Here is a 19,435-nt window from a genome sequence, read left to right as displayed (position 1 = left end):
GGATACTAAACATTTTATCAGATACATCATTTACACAAATATCTTCTCCCATTCCATAGGTTGCCTTTGAGTTTTGTTGATTGTTTCCTTCCCTGTGTAGAAACTTTTTATTTTGATGTAGTCCTAATAGTTTAGTTTTGCTTTTGGTGCCCTTGCCTCAGGAGACGTATCTAGAAAGAAGTTGCTACTGCTTATGTCAAAAGTTACTGCTTGTGTTCTCTTCTAGGATTTTTATGGTTTCAGGTCTCACATTTTAGGTCTTTAATCCATTGTGAATTAATTTTATATATGGTGTAAGAAAGTGCTCCAGTTTTATTCTTTTACATGTTGCTGTCCAGTTTTCCCATCACCACTTATTAAAGAGACTGACTTTTTCCATTGGATATTCTTTCCTGCTTTGTCAAAGATTAGTTGACAATATAATTGTGGGTTTATTTCTGGGTTTTCTATTCTGTTGTAGTGATCTATTTTTGTGCCAGTACTATACTATTTTGATTACTACAGCTTTGTAATATAACTTGAAGTCCAGAATTGTGATGCCTCTAGCTTTCTCTCTCTTTTTTTTAAAAAATTCATTTATTTATTTATTTGAGAGAGAATGAGAGAGTACAAGTAGAAGGGGCTGAGGGGGAGAGGGGAGGAGGGAGACGGAGAAGCTGACTCCCCACAGAGCAGGAAGCCTGAAGCATGGGACCCAGAGACCATGACCAGAGTTGAAGGCAGATGCTATAATGACTGAGCCACCCAGGCACCCCTGTTTCTCCATAGTTTTGCCTTTTCCAGAATGTCGTATAGTTGGAATCATACGTTATTTGGCCTTTTCAGATTGGCTTCTTTCACTTAGTAATATGCATTTAAAGTTTCTCAATGTCTTTTCATGCCTTTAAAGCTCATCTTTTAAATATTTTTTTTAAAGTTTTAAAATTATTTATTTATTCATGAGAGACAGAGGCAGAGATAAAGGCAGAGGGAGAAGCAGGCTCCCTGTAGGAAGCCCGATGTGGGACTCGATCCTGGGACTCCAGGACCATGCCCTGAGCCAAAGGCAGATGCTCAACCACTGAGCCACTCAGGCGTCCCTCGGCCTTCAGTTCTTTTTTTTTTTTAAACATATAGCTTTTTTTTTTTTTTTTTTTTTAATTTATTTATGATAGTCACACACACACACACAGAGAGGCAGAGACACAGTCAGAGGGAGAAGCAGGCTCCATGCACCGGGAGCCCGATGCGGGATTCGATCCTGGGTCTCCAGGATCGCACCCTGGGCCAAAGGCAGGCGCTAAACCACTGCGCCACCCAGGGATCCCTCGGCCTTCAGTTGTGTCAGAGTTTGCTCCATAACTTTTGGGCTCATATGCACATATGTTTGTAATTGTTACATCATTTTGATAACCTGCCTTTTTACTGTTATATTATTATATAATGTCCCTTGTCTCTTACAACAGTTTTTGTTTTAAAGTTTATTTTGTGGGGGCCCCTGGGTGGCTCAGTCTGTTAAGCATCTGCCTTTGGCTCAGGTCATGATCTCGGGGTCCTGGGATAGAGTCCTGAGTTGGGCTCCCTGCTCAGCAGGGAGCCTCCCTCTCCCTTGCCGTCTGCTCCCCCCTGCCCCCGCCATGCTCGCATGCGCGCTCTCTCTCTCTCAAATGAATAAATCTTTATATAAAAAAATAGTTTAAAAAAAAGTTTATTTTGTGTAATACTAGAATAGCTTCCTCATTTGTCTTTTGGTTACCATTTGAATGAAATACCTTTTTCCATTCCTTCTCTTTCAACTTAGTTATGTCTTTGGTTCTAAAGTGAGTTTCTCCTCTTCATTGTACCCTTTCTCAGATTTTCCTTGTTTTTGATGACCTGGACAGTTTTAAGGAGAACTGGTCATATACTTTGTAGAGTGCCCCTCAATTGGAATTTGTCAAATTTTTCTCATGACTAGACTACAGCTGCAAGTTTGGAGGAGGAAGGCTACTGAGATAGAGTACCATTCTCATCACAACATAAGGATACATACTGTTAATATGATTTATCATTATTCCTGTTACCCTTGATCACCTGGCTGGAGGTAGTGTTTGTCAACTTTCTTCATTGTAAAGTTGCTTTCTCCTCCTTTCCATACTGTGCTCTTGGGAGAAAAGTCACTGTGCAGCTGAGAATTTAACTAGTGGGAAGTTATGCTCCACCTCCATGCAGGTTAAGTAGCTGTGTAAATGAGTTAGGGGTTTTCTGCACAAGAGGTTTGTCTGTTCTCTCCCCAATTATTATTTTTATTTTATTTTATTTATTTATTTTATTTTATTTATTTATTTTATTTTATTTTATTTTATTTTATTTATTTATTTTATTTTATTTATTTATTTATTTTTCTCCCCAATTATTTACTGAATAATTTGTTTATGTCCGTATAGACTGTTGGGTATTTATTTATATTTGGATTATAATCCAGTACCACTTTGTTTATTCTGTTGGTTCTGTTGTTTCAGCTTTTGCAGCCCTTTCAGTTAGCACTGTAACTTTAACATACTTCCATCATTGTGGTTTTTTTGAGTACTTTCTTTTTTTCAGTAATTAGTAAGATGCTTCAGGGTCATCTTGTACTGTTTTTCTAGTCCTAGAATTAGCCATTTCTCCAAGGGGTCCTGATTTCTTTTATAGAGAATGGTATTAGAAAACAATGTCTGAGTGGTTTGTCGCTACTATGAGTTGGAAGGTTTTTGTTTTTAAGATTTTATTTATTTGTTTGAGAGAGAGAGCATCCGCATGAGCCGAGCAAGCAGTGGGAGGAGCAGAGAGAGTGGGTGAGGGAATAAGAATCTCAAGCAGACTCTGTGCTGAGTGGGGAGCTGACAAGGGGCTGGATCCCACAACCCTGAGAACATGACCTGAGCTGAAACAGTTGGACACTAAACGAATTAAACTACTCAGTCACCCAGGAAGGTTTTTGTTTTTGTTATTGCCCTCTCAGCTCTCTGAGAGCTGAGCTTGCTGATTTTTAAAGTTCCACGTGTTAAGCTCCTCTGACGGTAAGAACTCGTGAAATTCAGCCCTTCTTGTTTTTAAAGCCAAATGTTATGGGGATTTGTCTTCCTGTGGGGGTTCGCTATTCCCGGGATGCCTGGTATGAGGGTCTGTTTTTCTCCCCTAGCAGCATGCAGCACCTTTGGTATCCCTCCCTCCCACGGCCAGCCCTGCAGGTCCATTTAGCTCCCCACCATTTCTCTTCCCTTCCTACCCTCCTCAGTGTGGCCTCTTCTCTACATTTAGCTGTGGAGAGTATTTTCTGCCAGTCTTTAGGTCACTTTCTGGGTTATTTACACTGATGTGGGTGTTATCTAGTATATCTGTGGGATGAGGTGAGCTTAGGATCCTCCTACTCCACTGTCTTCCCTGGAAGTGTTTGTTTTGTTTAGTCTCTGCTTAGAAGTTTCTGTTTCTGTTTTAGGGGCATCTGGGTAGCTCAGTCATTTGAGGGTCTGCCTTTAGTTCGGGTCTGTCTGATTCCAGGGTTGTGGGTTTGAGTTCCATATCAGGCTCCCTGCTAGGCAGGGAGTCTGCTTCTCTCTTCCTCTGCCTGCCTTTCCCCTGCTTGCGCTCTCTCACTCTCACATCCAGGTAGACTGGATGGTAGGTGGCATAGGCAGAAACAGGGGGTCCAGTTGCCCTAGTAAATGATGATGACTTGGACTAGGATGGTGAGAGAGAAGCAAACAGATGGGAGAGGTCTTCTTTTGGCAGAATCAATAGGACTTGGTCTGTTGGTCAAAAAGATGAGTCAAGAATGATCCCAGGTGTCTGGCTATGGAACCTGAGTGGATTGTATTGCCATTTACTGAGATGGGATTGACTATGGGAGGTATGGCCTGGGGAGAAATCAGAACTTAAAGTTTGGACAAGAGGCTGAAGGTAATAGGAAGATTTGGCCTTAATTTTGTGGGGTGCTGCCCCTTGCTGTTAGGCAAGCCCAATATCTGGCCCTGCTTCCCCTACCTGGTCTTTGTATCCACAGTTTGAATTCTTTTGGTTCCAGAGCAGACACTGTGTACAAGACATAGGGTCTTTGCCTGATGTAGAGATCACAGTTGTGTTTCTCAGTATCCCTCTTGTATACTTTTCTGGGAATTTTTTGCATTAATTGGTTTCCTGACTGCTTGGCTTAGCTTCCCTCTCATAGCCACTTGGCATGGCCTATAGTTCCTAAGCTGAGACCTAGATCTTTTACTGTCCTGTTCATGGTATTGGCAGGCTCTTCCTTCTCTTTTCCATCCAGCTTTTAGCATTTGGACTGTGCCCCCCACTGTTTAACTTGTGATGATGGGGGAAGTTGGATCCTAGCCCCTGTGTGATTTTCATGTTGGACCAACGGGCAAAAAATAAAGCACTTGGAATCGGGGAGAGGAGGGCAGAGATATGGGAAGAAAAGTCTTAATCATTGTCAGGATTGTCCCCTAGTGCACTAGATAAATTAATCCTGTGTTTATTGCCTCATCATTCATACTATTAATTTTTATGTCCCTAGGAAGTAGTGCTTTCACTAGTCATAAACATAAGACAAAATTCCTATTTGTATGAATTGAAGACAAAGGAGTCCAGTTTTTTTGCATGAAAATAAGCTAATTATTAAAGAAGTGTTTACAAAATGCCAAAAATCTCTGGATTCTTGCTTTTCTTGCACTTTTAAATTCCAGATAATATTGGTGAGATTCCAAAGAATAGTTGACATGTTAAGAACTCTATTCTACTTGGCTTCTTAGTAATAAAGATGTCCTTGGCTTAACATTTCTTAAAGAAGTTTTAAAATGCTTTCATTCTGGAAAATTATCTGGCCTCATGTGTGGTGGGTTTAGTTTGCTGCCTGAAGATCATTCTGTGAGGAGATAAAAGACAACTAATTATACTCTTAAATACATAAGCTGGCTGCAGGCACAGGTTGAGCTAGCCAGTATACTCCATTCCTCTGCCCACAGAGCTAGCTTCAAGAAGAGAACTAGTCAGGATGGTGGGAGCCTCAGAGATTATTTCTGGGTGATTGTTGTTTGAACTATTCCAGAAAGAAATGGAGAGAGAAGCTCCCAGTACATGGAGACCTTCATGTACAGCCATAATAGAGCCCATGTAGAAATAGTAGAGCCAAGAGATGGATTCTGGTGTCATATTTTGGGCCCTGAATCAGGCCACTACTGAAGCTAGTCCCATCCCTGGATGTTCACTGCCTATAATTTTATTTTTGCATAAACCAGTTCTGGATGGGCTATCATTTGTAGCTGGAACATAGCTGATGTTCATCTAATCTAATCCCTTGACTCGAGGCTGACTTCAGGAGGCTAAATGATAGGTCCAAGGCCACCCAGAGCCATGGAGTATAAGAGCAGGAGGTAGCAAACCAACAGTAAGGTAAATGCTGATTTACTCTGCTCTATACTCTAGTATTGATTTGGCCACAGATCCAGGGAAATTTGAGGGTTAAGTAAAAGCACAAGTATACAACTTCTGATATTTGAACCGAAATGAAAGGCATTATTTTCCTGGTTAGATTACATACTCAATAAGCATGTTTATCAAGAATGGAACATCTAAGGGTGATGGAGATTCTAAACTTCTTTGCTCTTTCATATATCTTCCCTTGTTCCATCCTCATTATTTGCTGTTTTTCTGGTGATAAATTTAAAAATCTCATTCTTCTATCTGTTTCTTAGGAAGCAAATTCTCTTTGTAATTTTCTCTGGGTTTAAGATTAGATAGGAAGAAGGGTGGAAATTTGAGTCAAAGTGGTAAGGAATGAGAGGCTCTAGTATATAGAAGGTGATAATGTAGATGAGTTAGGCATATGTGGTGGAGATCTTTCCAAAGAAGAGATTGAGACATATTCAGAAAAGTATGAGAGTCCTTATGGGGATGGGTAGATTATTTGCTTATGTATAACCAAGAGTGTCTCAGTTTTAGGACTTCTGTCTAAAGGGACAATAGGCAATGAATCTGCCTAGGAAAGAATGGGGAGACTGGTTGGAGCTGGTAAAGCAGGAGGAACTGACTGAGGATGAGGCCTGTTGGCCCCATTCAATCTTGTGAAGGTTGAAGTATAGAGTAGGCCTTAGGGCAAAAGGAAAGTATTTGTATTTTTCTCTTACCGATTTAAGTACTTGAACCTTGACATTGGTTAGAGGATTTGAGGTTATTCCTGGTGGAACATTCCATGTACTCGTCATTTCTGAAATAAAAGAATTTTATGATAGGCGTTGAAAGAAACAATGACCAGGCTGAGTTGTTTTAGCTACAGTTAACCAGAGGGATCTCTGGTTAGTGTATGGCTCTAGGAAGAATTTTTCCCATGCCCATTCAATGGACAGATTTTATTTTATTTTTTTTTTATTTTTTATTTTTTTTTTTTTCAATGGACAGATTTTAGATATAGATTCTCTTAGTTTTGTGTAAGGGTGAGTTCACAAGGATCAGAAATGACCCTAGAACTGACTGGAAATGTGGTGGGTATTCTATGTACAGAGAATTGATATTAAGAGACACGTAGGCATGTCTGCCCTCACTAACTTAAGACTAAAAGACCCTGTTATTTTGGTGTTATTGGCAATCTTTTGAACCTATCTACAGGTTTACCATAAATATGTATAAATGGCATTTTGTACCATCATCTCATGATGGTTGTGAAGTTCATGATCTCAGTCTCAAGTTTCTCAAACTTCTGCATCTCTGTGATAGGTGATCCAGGTCCATGTTTCCTCTAAGTGGTATGATGATGTTGGTCCTGAAGACCCCTAGTGAGCTAGATTTCATTAGGACCTGTAGAAGAGGCATTTAGATTTAATTTCATGTTTTGCCATCTCAAGATTCTGAAGTCTCTATCTGAAAACAAGTGATTTTCAGTCCATATGGTGATTGAATGATACTGTGCTCAGTGCCATGGAACATTCTGTAGTGTGGTTTCATACCCTTGTCCCTTTCTTAGGACTCTTGTGTTTACATTATTAATTCCACATACCATTAAAGGCAGACAAAAATTTCTTCAGAAGCAAGTGCATTATATCTTGCACCTCGTCCTCCTGGAAGAGATGAGAGGAGCATTTTTTACCAGTATATTTTGGATGCCTCTGATACGTGGGTTTTGTCCTAGTAGAAGTCTATTACTAGACAAGACTAGATAGGGAGGTGGATCTGGGTCAGTCCCTCAGGTTTCTTCTGACTCAGGAGTTTTACAAAGCCCTTTAGTAGGTTTTGATGCCTTAGGTGGCTCCTTGAACAAATGTTTATTGGATTAGTATTATGTTCCAGACAGTGCTGTAGGTACACTGGTGCAGCTGCATACCCTTGAGACAAATGCTGAATTCAGTATTGGGAATTCAGCAGCTCAGCCTGCCTCCTTTGCATACCCTCCTAGGGCCTCCAAGATCTGCTTCTTTCTGCTGGCATTCTGCTTATCTTTCCCTTTTTCAAAAGGCCTATGATTCTGTGATGCCTACCTTTGACACCTCCTGTTTTCTTCATGTGGTATACACTTTGGGTTTGTGGTAAACTGCTCCTCCTTCAAGGCTAAGTTCAGGCATCATCTCACGGAACTCACTGTCTGCCATCTAGTTGGTGCTCTGTCATCTTTGTGCTAAATTGACAACTTTCTGCATAAATGTCTGTGTCCCATCAGGTAGGTAGATACATGGTTAGGGACTGTGCCCTTCTATATCCCTTCCCCTGTACAGAGCCTGGCATGCTACATAACTGCACAACAGTAAAGATGAGAAGGATCACTGGGCTTGTGACACCTCCCAGAGTCTGTCTCAAATGACTCCTTTATATCTCAGGGCTGACATGAGATGCAGACAGTCCCTGTAGTCTCTGATAGTCATAAGATTGTTTGCTTCTGGGTGCTTATTATATGCCTCCACCCAGTGTGTGGTTGCTAGACTCCCAAATGATTTACTTGATTTATTTATGATTTTAGTCTGTCTCTGTCTTCCCACCTAAACTTGAGGGTCACTCTTGGAGTCAGGGATCTCATCATTATTTCTTTTTTTTTTTTTCTTTAAAGATTTTATTTATTTATTCATGAGAGACACACAAAAACAGATGGAGACAGGCATATGGAGAAGCAGGCTCCCGGCAGGGAGCCCAATGTGGGACTCGATCCTGGAACTCTAGGATCATGCCCTGAGCTTAAGGCAGACACCCAGCCACTGAGTCACCCAGGCATCCCCCATCATTATTTCATGTTGTATTCTAAGGCTGGGCACATAGTGGTGCTCACTAAACATTTGTTGAACGAAGGCATGAATGTGTATAAGATCAAATATCTTAAAGAAGGTAGGTTGGTGGACCACCTGTGAATTTCCTGGAGGCTGCTCACTGGACCCTACCCTTACTTTCCCAATTTCTCCACTTCCCAGGCTCCCATCTAGTGATCATGTGCATACTCCATAGAACATGAGTTGAGAATCACTGATGGGAAGAGTGAGGCCATGGGAGGCTGGGTATATTTTTGAGCAACTCTCATGAATCCAGGCAAGATTAGAATCTAGATCATTTTGTCATTCTTCTAGTGGACCCTAGCATTTCCTTGTGTATCAGAATCACCCATGACACTAAAAAAGCATGGATTTAGGCCTTCCTTAGGTCACCAACTGAGTGTGGGACTCCAATAATGGACTTTGGGAACTAGTTTTAAGAACTCTTCAGAGAGGGCTTAGGTTTGGAACCTGTAGTTCTACTCTACATTGCATCTGTGCTCTACTCTGTCTTTTCCTTCCAGAGTCCCTGTGTCACTAAGCATCTGGCATTAAAATAATTTCTCACATAGAGATATTTTGAAAATTGAATCTACTTACAGCCTCAGGGGGTGTCACTGAGTGTTCAGAGCTGTCAGGAAACAAAGTACAAGGAAAAATTATTTTCACATAAATATTAACCAATTCTAGAGTTTAGGTATTAGGTCACTTCTCAAAGCAACTTATGTCAGGTACAGAGGAGAAAGCAATTTTAAGGTGAGTAGAAGTCCATTTTGATTTCTCTATAATTATGCATATGATTTGAATTGGGTTCTTGATATATGTTTTTACACTGACAGATGTCAAGAGGATTTTGTAGTTATTGACAGTACCTCTCAATCTTGATGCTTAATATCAATTTGTCTTTTGAAATCTTGCAGTTATGGGAGATGATTAAGGTCTGTATTAATATAAGACAAACATAAGTTAAAAATAATACCTTGACCTGGCTAGTCAGCAAACCTATCACATTGTGGTAATCACCAACAAGATCACAGGTAAGGACCAGAGCAGAGATTACCTGGTCTCAGGAGACAACCTGTTTATCTCTTCTGTTCTGGGGGCTGAGCACACCAGCCTCCCTTGTCATAGAGACATCCAGGCACTTGGGCCCTCAGGGTTTGGGATTAGCTTTCTTTACACTCCAGTCCACTTTTCTTTCCATGGAACCTCTGCTCCTATTAGTTCCTCCTCACACCTCAATCCTGATTTGTTATTGTACTTACCGTTTTCCCATTAGCAACACTCTCACCATCCTTTTCCACAGTAACCCAGTAGGTGGCTTGGATTTTGTTGCCTGATTGGAAGAAGTAGGCTATTTTGGTGATGCTTGCAGTCAGGTTATTCATCTGTTGTAAAGAAGCCATCATTTAGAATATGGAGAAGAAGGACTGCAGAATGGTGCCTTATGAGACACCCATGCATCATTCATTTATTCAAATATTTATTGGCCCTCTAGTATGAGTCGGTCACCTAGCTTGGTGCTGGTGCACCTTTTGTGCATCTGATGTGACCACAACAGACAGGGTCTAATTTCAGATATTTTTCTATATCTCATTTCCATTCTCAGAAAGACAGTAGGGCATTTAACACATAAAATCTTACTTTTCTATTACATTCATCCAACTTAAACCTATTTCTTACTATGGTCTTGTGGCAGACTGCTCTGCAGTTGATCATTTTGGGAAACTGTTACGGAAACACTGTACACTGCTGAAACTGAGTCTAGCCCATAGAAAGTACTCAGTGATTATTATATCCCTGTTAATTACTGCCTCTCTTCTTTCTCTTTTGGGGCCAGAAGCAAATGAATACCTCACATGTGGATAAACCCTTGCTCATACTGTGACTATGGGTAAATTACTTCTCTCACTTTGGTTCTTTGTAAAACGGGTAAGAATCCCTGCCTTCTAGTGTTATTGTGAGAATGCAAGGACATTTATTATGTAAATAAGACACCTGGCATTGAATTTGGCGCCAAGCAGGCATTCCGAAAGCATTTGTCCTTCTATGCCCCTGCTCTCTGCTGTCCTTCAATGTCAACAAGGATCCATTTACATGATTATTAAGGGAAAATCTACATCCCACAGGGTTTTCTCATATTTATCTCTGGAAGAATGTTCTGGAACCCACTGCATTTTCACCTTTCAGGGTTTGATAGACTAAGCTTAAGTGAAGAGGAGAATGGTGCCAGGGGCCATATAGATGATGCTTACCTTGGCAGAGCTCTGCTTGGCACTTAGAGTGATGATTACCTTGAGTAACATATGGGACAGAGTTAGGGAAATGTTGGCATTTTTAGGATCTGGTGGAAGAGGGCTTCCGGGCACAGGGACTATATTGTTGTTAAAGAGGGCTTTAGCCTAGAAAAAGAAAAGCAGAAAAATCCCTGTCATTATGTGAGACTAACATCAATTTCTGTGTCTTTGGAGGCACAGCTGAGATTTGGAGGACTGAAGTGGCCCCTTGTGAGCATTGCAGTGGATGAGAATGATGACAGCGGTAGACCTACTCAGCCTCTGTAGGAGTCTGTGGGGAGTTGTGGGGTTGTGGAGACTGGAGAGTAGGAACACCTCTTGTAAAGGAGGAAGCATGGCTCCTCTCTAGCAGATTGGCCCTACTTAGGGCTGTAAGATGTAGTCCAACGTAGGACTACCAGACCTCTGATTGTCTAAGAGAAGCCACAAATCCTCATTTTTCAGGTGAATTCCCCCATTTAAGTGTCCTTCACGTAGCATATATTTCATGAGTTCGGGGATGTCTCCAGCCCTCCCCCGGAATCTATTGTAAGCACAGAACACTTACACAGTATGATATGAAAAGGCCTCGTGTAGAAATCCTGGAACTTTTAACATCGTACTTGAACAAGCCAGTAGCTGCAGGTGAGAGGAAAGAGAACTATAGAGACCCCTGCAACCCTTGGGCTCTTGGTGGCCCTGCCCTCCAGATGGGGGTTCAGTTGGACACCCTCCTCTTTCTAGGGCCCAGGCAGGAAGCTGGTGTCTTACTGACTTTTCCATATTTCTGGGAGGAGGCTTCAGGGAAGAAGAAAACATGGGGGCCCTATCCTCATTGTGCCAAAACCTCAAGTGAGAGGAAAAGACTTGTTGCCCAGGCTCCAGATTCATCTACTCTAGGATTTGGGAAATGTTACCAGCTTCCCTGCTTTGGCTGTGTTGGCAGTCACTGTCCACTGTATCCTATCATTCCTGTCTTCTGGATGTGTTTGGGTATGGGAGAGAATTTTTGCTTCTCAGCTTCTCTGGCATGAGGACTGGGAATGCTCTTTGCTCTGACTCTGCACATGTGTGTATTTTGCAAACCATTTGGGAGGCGGGGCTGCCACAGAGACCTCTTTGCCCTGCTCTGTCCTGGAGGATGAGTCACTGTGGTTTAGAGAAGCAGGTAAGTTGCCTTATTTTCTGCCCTGAGGGTACTGAGGTTTGAATGCCTGGGGGTACATGGTATTGGAGCTCATAGCCCCATACTCCCTGGTCTGTCATCTGGTGGGATCCCAGAGGAGCCCTCCATCGACCTGTCAGCCCCAGGGTGGTCTGGTTGTACTCACAGTTCTTGCATTCGTTGAAATCACTGAAATCAATGTTACACGATTCCGATTCTTGAAACTGTGAAATCACCACGAGTTAGCTTTGCCAAAGGAGTGCAGCAGGCCTGTCCTCCTCCTCCTCAGCCCAGCTCCTCTTCCTCTTTTCCCCATCCTCCTTCTCTTCTCTCTGTTCTATTTCTTAGACTTCTCCCTCTCCCAGCCTGAGGCCTTATTCTGTTGTGCTGCTGGGGTCTTTTGGGCCAGAATGGTTGATATGTCCTTCTTGAGTCTCTCCTAGCATCAGACAATATCTGAGAAAGGGGCTCCTCTCTGTCCTCCCCCAGTGACCTAGACCTCTGAGGTGGTGTTCTCCTTTTTCCCAGGACTTACATTTTCTTTCATAGCTACTGTCAACACTTGAGAAATGATGTTGTCCAAAGGCAGAGGCACAGGGAGAGGCAAAGTATCTGTGAGCCTGGGAAAGATATGTGAAGAACCGTGTAATTCTTGCATTTCTGGATTTTGCCCAGATTTTGGGAAAAACCCATTTTTTTGATGAAACAGTTGCGTGATGTCCTGCTTCTTAATTCATGCAAGCACCTGAGCCCTTTTGTCTACAGTTTCAGTCATTAAGGAAGATGCAAGGATGCCTGGGAAAACTGCCAATGCCTGACATCTGACCCAGCAATCCCATGCAGAGATATTTGTGCTTCAGGTACTTGCTAATGATAGTGAACAGACTTGTCTGGGACTTTACTAGTTGGAGTTGGATACAAAAGTTATTAATTGATGGGACGCCTGGGTAGCTCAGTGGTTGAGCGTCTGCCTTCAGCTCAGGTCGTGATCCTGGAGTCCAGGGATCGAGTCCCACATTGGGTTTCCTGCATGGAGCCTGTTTCTCCCTCTGCCTATGTCTCTGCCTCTCTTTGTGTCTCATGAATAAATAAATAAAAATAAAAAAGTTATTAATTGAAAAATGCAACTCTTCCTTGATAAGGGACTGTTAAGCTTAGTGCATCTTCATAGTGGAATACTAAGCCATAAAAAATGAAGAAGCAGACAACCTGGGTGGCTCAGTGGTTTAGCGCCACCTTCAGTCCAGGACGTGATCCTGGAGACCTGGGATGGAGTCCCATGTGAGGTTCCCTGCATGGAGCCTGCTTCTCCCTCTGCCTGTGTCTCTGCCTCTCTCTCTCTCTGTGTGTCTCTCATGAATAAATAAATAAAATCTTAAAAAAAAAAGTGAAGAAGCTACTTTTAAATGGATGCAACAGATTTCAAGCTATTTTTTTTAAGTGAACCATAGTCCAGAAAAGCGTATATAATATTTGCCCCTTTCTGTGTGTGTATACATCACACACAACTGTACACATGCAAATAATATGTCTGAAAGCCAACAGAAGAGACTAGATCCATTGGTTGCTTCCAGGGAGGATAATTAGCCAGTTGGCATCCATGGGTAAGAGGAGGACTTTTCACTGTATGGCTTTTTGTATCTTTTGAATTTTGATCTAAGTGTGTGTATTGCTTATGCAAAAAGAACAAAATACAAAGAGTATACTACACCTAGCATAATACAGGCAGAGTGAGAGAAGACTATTTTCAAACACAGTGAGCTGTTCCCAATCAGAGACCCCTCGCTGAACCTCCATTTACTAATTATTCAAACCATTGGATTGGCCAAATTCCATCTCTAAGGGTGGTATCACTGGGGACATTTTGGCACACATTGATCTAGAGAATGAGAAAAATGGTCTCACGTACATGTCCGTTATCTGAAGAGTCACTTTCTTGACCTTGATGTCCTTGTCCTGGACTTGGAGGTTGACACACTGGGTGTTGTTCGTGGAAATGCCAATTTTCAGGGTTACATCGCCATGTACTTCATATCCTAGTATGCTGACTACAGGTCCTGCTAGACTGTGGAGAGCAAGATGTGGGTGAAACCAGACCTGGCTGCAAGATGTCTCTCAGGCTAAACAATAGGTTTTTGGGGAGTCAGCCTCATATATTTGTCTAGATTGGGAGAGGGAAAGGTTGGTGCTTTCCAGTGAGCATGCCTCAAGAGTGGCTTCCTCCTCTACACAGGATTCAGAGCCTGGCTCATCGGAGGCATTCAGTAAACATTGATAAAATCACTCTCCTTCAATCACCAGCCTTCAAGATGTCTTCTTTTGTTGGTAGCATCAGGCCAACTTGGAATAAGATGTCCATTACAGGTTATGCTTGTGCCCAGTATCCCCAGCTGTCTGTTGGATGGGTGACAGCATAAGAAAAACTCACCATGTACTAGAGCCAGGTCTCATTAAAGTCAGATGTTCTGGAGAAGACAAATGATTCTTCCTGACACTGCTGACTGTAGTGGTCACAAACATGGGCTCTGGAGGCACAATGCCTCGGTTCAGACTCTGTCAGCTGTGTGACTTTGAGCAAGGTTTATGACCGGGTTTGATAGTCTAAACTACCTAGTCTAGAAAGAGGATTGCTTTTCTGATGAGATTGTCAAAAGGGGTCAGTGAGTTCAGAGTGCCTCAGTTAGGTGCCTACCTGGAGCTTGCGTAGTAAGAGGTTTCAGTGCTGTGTGTGTTCATCCAAGAAGCCTTCTCTCCAGTGTGGATTACCTTCCTCTCACATGAATGCCTTCCTGTATGCCTTGAGTCTACACTGTTAACCTGTTTCTCCCCCACACGTTGATGCTTGCTGAGCACAGGGACTGCCATTAGTCCTCCTGTGCCCAGCACAACATCTGGTATAGAGCTGTATATTAATTACAGATTAGGTGGACGAATGATGCATGTGTTTTAATCATCTGTGTCCCCCCTTACTGCCTTGGACAGTGCTGTTTGTAGAATGGGCTGATTTTCCTTGGAGAGTCCAGATTATTTGGGGCCATAATACCAGTATGCATGTCATTCTCTGAGGTTTCTCTCTTTATTGCCCATGTATAAAATTGTGCAGATTTCACATGGAAATCTGGATTTCTGGCTGTGCTTACACTATTTGAGAATGGGGCTCCATAGGGTCATTCTCCTGCATTGGTCCTTTGTGGAAGAGGAGAGAGACAGCTGTGCCTCGTTTCCAATTTGTCCCATCCTCAGTCATTCTACCTTATTCTGTGTTATCTCTGCCTGATCCTTGGACCTTGAATCATAAGTCTCCAGTCTGTGCTGTCTCAGCTGACTCATTTGGAAACAGACTCACCCTTTTCCACCTATGAAGGCAGTAGTTGTGGCATGGACGAGAATCCCATCACCTGTCATGGTTGTTGTCATGCTCTCCACAGTCACTTTTTGAACCTCTAATCTGCAAAGTAATAGTATCATGGATCAGTCCTGGCTCCGGGAATCAGTCTGGGCAGTAGGAAAAATAACCTCGAAGCAGCCAGTTAACAGCTTACCAACCCATCCACACTGCTCTCTAAGCTCAAGAAATCTCGATCATATTTCCCTCTGAAAGGGCACCCTTTCAGCACAGAGCTAGAATATTTCTTCATGAAGATGTGCTTGTCCCTTTCCATGAGATTGTTGGAGGTTGAACTTCAGTGTCCCTAAATAGCAACTTTCTTCTTGTGCCAGACCTTATGGTCAAGGAATCACTTACCCTAATAGGAGATCTTCTATGTTAAGATTTCCCAGCAGGCCTGTAACTGCGTCTCCAACGCCTGCTGGCACTACACTGTTCAGCATGCCCTGGGTGGATTCTGTGAGCTTGTTGACTTGGTCACCTACATCATTCAGGGGCAGGGGGAGATTTGCAAGACCAAGGTTGTTGATGAGTCCTTTTACAGGATTCTTCTCTGCACCAGTGGGTGGTAGGCTGCCCAGATCCTTTTGGGTACCAAGTGCATCAGTGGCTTTTGAGAGCAATGGCAGTGGGAGCTTTGGGGACTGGCCACCACTTTCCTTGCCCAGGATGCCACCAAGAGGATCACCTCCAGGTATGTTGAGGGCTGAAGTGATGTCTAACACAGACAGTAGATCGGAGCTAGACACCGTGGATATCACTTTCCCAATCATACCAGACAGAAGGACCTCCTCACACATCAACTTCTTCTTGATCTTTGGGGGCAGGGTGGCGTTCAGATCTGAAACGGGTTAAGAGACATGATCCTGCTGTTGGCTGTCCAGCTGGTTCAGCTTGAGGAACCTTTCCAGCTGGAGAGCCAGCACCTCTGAATTGTGAGGCTTGTAGGTCCTGTATATTATGCCTTGTGGATATATTCTTCCCTGTCACTGCCCACAATAGGACAGCCTGGCGATGTAAGGATAACCTGTCCCCTGTCAAGAGTCAACATTTATTAGCACCTACCTGAGGCCAACCTGGTGTTGAGTATGCTGCTCTAGAATGATTTGAGCATGGAACGAAAGGACTTAGTTTAGCTTTTGAGCCCAGTAGCCCAGAGCTTATAGGTCTAGACTCTGTTCCTAGGAGTAGCCTGGGGCAAGGTCTCCTCTTTCCTGAGCTCCAGTCTCTGCACCCTTCCAGGGGTGCATGATAGAACCTACAGCATGGGTTACTGGGTACAGGATGAATGAGTTGAGCTAATTTTAAGTGGTCAGTAGGATTGAGGTGGCTAGAGAAAAGATGGTGTTGCTGACAGATCTGGACTCTCCTGTTCTCCTTCTGTGTGATTCTGTGCAAATGCTTCTCTTTTTTAGGCCTCATTTCCCCCTTGTGGGTCACTGGTAGGTCTTGCCACCTTTGACAAGCTGCCCATGCTAAGAGACCTCCTGCATCAGCGCTGATCCTCCAGAAGCATTATTATTGTCGGGGTGGGGGATGTGCTCACCATGTCTTTTCCTCTACACTGGAGATAAGCAGGGCAGAGAGAAGTGGAATCCCAGAAGATGGTTGAGAAGGAGAGATGGTCAAGGGCCAACTTGGAGAGCTTTGAAGTCACAGGGGTCCTGTCCTATCATACTACTCTCAGTGGCCTGAGAAGCAACTCAGAAGGGGAGCTATTACATCTGGTTGGTGGTCAACCCAGCGTCTCTCAGCAAAGAAGTTAATTGGAAAAAAAAAAAAAAAAAAAAAAAAAAAAAAAGAAGTTAATTGGACCAAAGGGCTACAGAGTAGCAGGAGGAAGAAGTCCACTAGTACCAGCCCTGCTGAGCTGAGAGGCCTTGGCTTTTGGAGTCTTGCTGCTGTTTCCCATGCATAGGGCTCTATGCTCTGGAGAGCCTTGCCTATGTAGGGTGAGGTGGATGCACCCACATCATAGGTTTCTGCCTAGAGAATTTCACATGGACACTAGGAGATGCATACAAGGATGTTTAGGTCAGCATTGTTTGGAGTAGCACAGAATGGAAATTGAATAGATGCATATACTAGAGGATTCATCCAGGAGAATACCATGGTGGAAATGAGTGGAAAGTCTTTCTCATTAAACATGGATTAATTACCTCAGAAACAAGATTGAGAGACAATGCAAGCAGGTTACCTTTTGGGAAAACTTTATAACATGTAGTGCAATTTTTTATATTGAGAAGAAATAGCCACATATCACAATATGTAGAGAAATGGCAAGGGAAAAATAAACAGGCCAGAGGTCTCCTTGGAGGATAGGAGGAGAAGGGGAGGGAGAGAGGCAGTTCTGCAGGAGCCCCAGGGCCTTCAGTCCTGTGGCTGGATATTTTCTTCCTTAATCTCAGTTGTGTGTACAAGAGTATTTGATCTATCTATCTATCTATCTATCTATCTATCTATCTATCTATCTATCTATATTTTAAGGTTTTTGTATGTCTGACAATGAAATTAACTACCACCACCAAATCACTGTTTGTTGGGCACAGAACTGTTATTTTTTTTAAAAGATGTGTTTATTTATTAGAGTGCAAGAGGTGAGGAGGAGTAGAGGGAGGGAATCTCAAGCAGATTCCCCACTGAGCATGGAGCCCACCATGGGGCTTGATCTCATGACCCTGAGATCATGCATGACTGGAGCTGAAATCAAGAGTTGGATGTTTAACAACTGAGCCACCCACGTGCCTCCACAGCTGTTATTTTTATCACTGTCTGAACTTTTCTATATATTTCAAGTATTTTGTCATAAGGCAGGATGATGGGAGGCAGAGCAGAGGAAATGTTCCTAAAGAGGCAAAACAGTGGATGTGTGAGCTTTGGGACTGGACACTATGATCATTAGGCAGGCACTGATTCCCCTATGTTACTCTGTCTCGTCATCCTGGAAGGCTGGCTATAGAAGCCATGGCTGCAAAAAGCCATGACAGGTTGCTTTGTGGACTTTCCTACTGGCCTTTATTTGCTGATGAGTCCTGCTCCTTTCTTGGTCCCCCAAAAGAGTCACTTCTTTGCCAAGCCTTGTAATTCCTGAGCTCCTCTGCTCTCTGGCCCTGGGAGATTGCTGGAGAACACAATTCCACATCTTTGAGGAGGAGGCTGAGTCTCAGGAAGGGTGTGAGAAAAGAACTTGGAGGAGTGAATCTGGTTAGGGAGTTTGGTAGTGGACCTGGATTTCTCATTTCCTGCCTCCTTATCAACCAGGTTGATGCTCTAAGCACCTGTGGGTGTTTGGGGTGAACTGTAGAGTCCAGCACTGAGAAGCTGTGAGAGCTCCTGGCAGTGTCCAGGTGATAAGGATCACATAAAATGCAGGTAACCAGACATTTTGCTGGATCCAAGAGTTCCCTTTCCTGAGATTGCTTCAACCAGTCCTTCCCCATGTGTGGACTAAAGACAAGCAGCTTCAACATCATCTTGGAGCTTATTAGAAAACCAGATTTTCGGGGATCCCTGGGTGGCTCAGCAGTTTGGCGCCTGCCTTTGGCCCAGGGCGCGATCCTGGAGTCCCGGGATCGAGTCCCACGTCGGGCTCCCGGCATGGAGCCCGCTTCTCCCTCCTCCTGTGTCTCTGCCTCTCTCTCAATCTCTGTGTCTATCATGAATAAATACATAAATAAATCTTAAAAAAAAAAAGAAAACCAGATTTTCAAGTGCACTGGAGTAGTGCTGTACCACGATGTCTGCGAGTGGAGCCAAGGCAACTGTTTTGTTAACAAGCTCCCAAGATGATTCTAATATATTCTTAGTGAAGATATACTTAACTTTTGGGCTTGGAAATGAGAAGTGTGTGTGAGGGGGTGGAAAATCAAAGGTGTGCAGGTGAAACAATTTTTACTTACATTCTTCAAGGTAGTTTCTAGATAGTAAGTACTTGGCCACAGGTGAACACTTGACTCCTGGGGTCCCAACTTGACGTTTTATAGATGGAGAGCCTTTTTGGGTATTTCTGAGCTGTCTTCCCATTAGAGCAAGAGGGACGTTTTTGACAGCCCCAGTGGCTTCATTGATAGGAAGAGTTCCCACCAGTAAAGATGGGCTTGGCAGGTCAATTGCTCTTGCCTGGATGGTCAGCGTGATGATCAGGGCCCAGAGGGTCAGCATCTTGGCAACTGATACCTGCAAAAGTGAGCTTTGTTAGACACCACATTCCAAAGGACCATACGGGTACCTGTACATTTGTATTGGCTATGCACATACAAGGTCCTAGCTCTTGTGGAAAGGTGCTATTCACATTATTGATATTCTAGTCTGTATGTTGTATTTATTGGAAAATGTTCCATCACATGGCAAAGTCTTATTTTTTCTACTTTTTCAACTTTTTTAA

At 43.1% G+C, this 19,435-nt stretch overlaps 2 protein-coding genes across 3 annotated transcripts; both read right to left on the bottom strand.

The window, feature by feature from the left end:
• Positions 1 to 4,066: 4,066 nt before the first annotated feature.
• Positions 4,067 to 12,113, bottom strand: LOC112673809 (vomeromodulin-like). Its single transcript, XM_035705703.2, has 9 exons — positions 11,830 to 12,113; positions 11,067 to 11,137; positions 10,478 to 10,624; positions 9,488 to 9,610; positions 9,095 to 9,162; positions 8,823 to 8,853; positions 6,989 to 7,049; positions 6,123 to 6,202; positions 4,067 to 4,861 (listed from the first exon to the last, which is right to left on the bottom strand). Exons 3-9 carry the CDS (start codon positions 10,526 to 10,528, stop codon positions 4,838 to 4,840), a joined length of 438 nt encoding a protein of 145 aa, XP_035561596.2. The 5' UTR covers positions 10,529 to 10,624; positions 11,067 to 11,137; positions 11,830 to 12,113; the 3' UTR covers positions 4,067 to 4,837.
• Positions 12,114 to 12,197: 84 nt separating this feature from the next.
• On the bottom strand, positions 12,198 to 19,222 carry LOC125753537 (vomeromodulin-like). 2 transcript variants are annotated; one of them, XR_007405615.1, is made up of 4 exons: positions 18,951 to 19,222; positions 15,010 to 15,892; positions 13,573 to 13,728; positions 12,198 to 12,283 (listed from the first exon to the last, which is right to left on the bottom strand). XR_007405615.1 is itself a non-coding variant. In XM_049100531.1 (2 exons), exons 1-2 carry the CDS (start codon positions 19,210 to 19,212, stop codon positions 15,405 to 15,407), a joined length of 750 nt encoding a protein of 249 aa, XP_048956488.1. In that variant the 5' UTR covers positions 19,213 to 19,222; the 3' UTR covers positions 14,799 to 15,404. The 2 variants fall into 2 exon arrangements, 1 of the variants encoding a protein (XP_048956488.1); XM_049100531.1 differs by lacking the exons at positions 12,198 to 12,283; positions 13,573 to 13,728 and having other exon boundaries at positions 14,799 to 15,892.
• Between the last annotated feature and the right edge of the window lie 213 nt (positions 19,223 to 19,435).

This window comes from Canis lupus, chromosome 24, assembly GCF_003254725.2.
Source record: "Canis lupus dingo isolate Sandy chromosome 24, ASM325472v2, whole genome shotgun sequence".
Classification (NCBI taxonomy): Eukaryota; Metazoa; Chordata; class Mammalia; order Carnivora; family Canidae; genus Canis; species Canis lupus.
The sequence above is the reverse complement of the archived record's forward strand: the minus strand, read 5'-3'. Positions and strand labels throughout refer to the sequence as shown.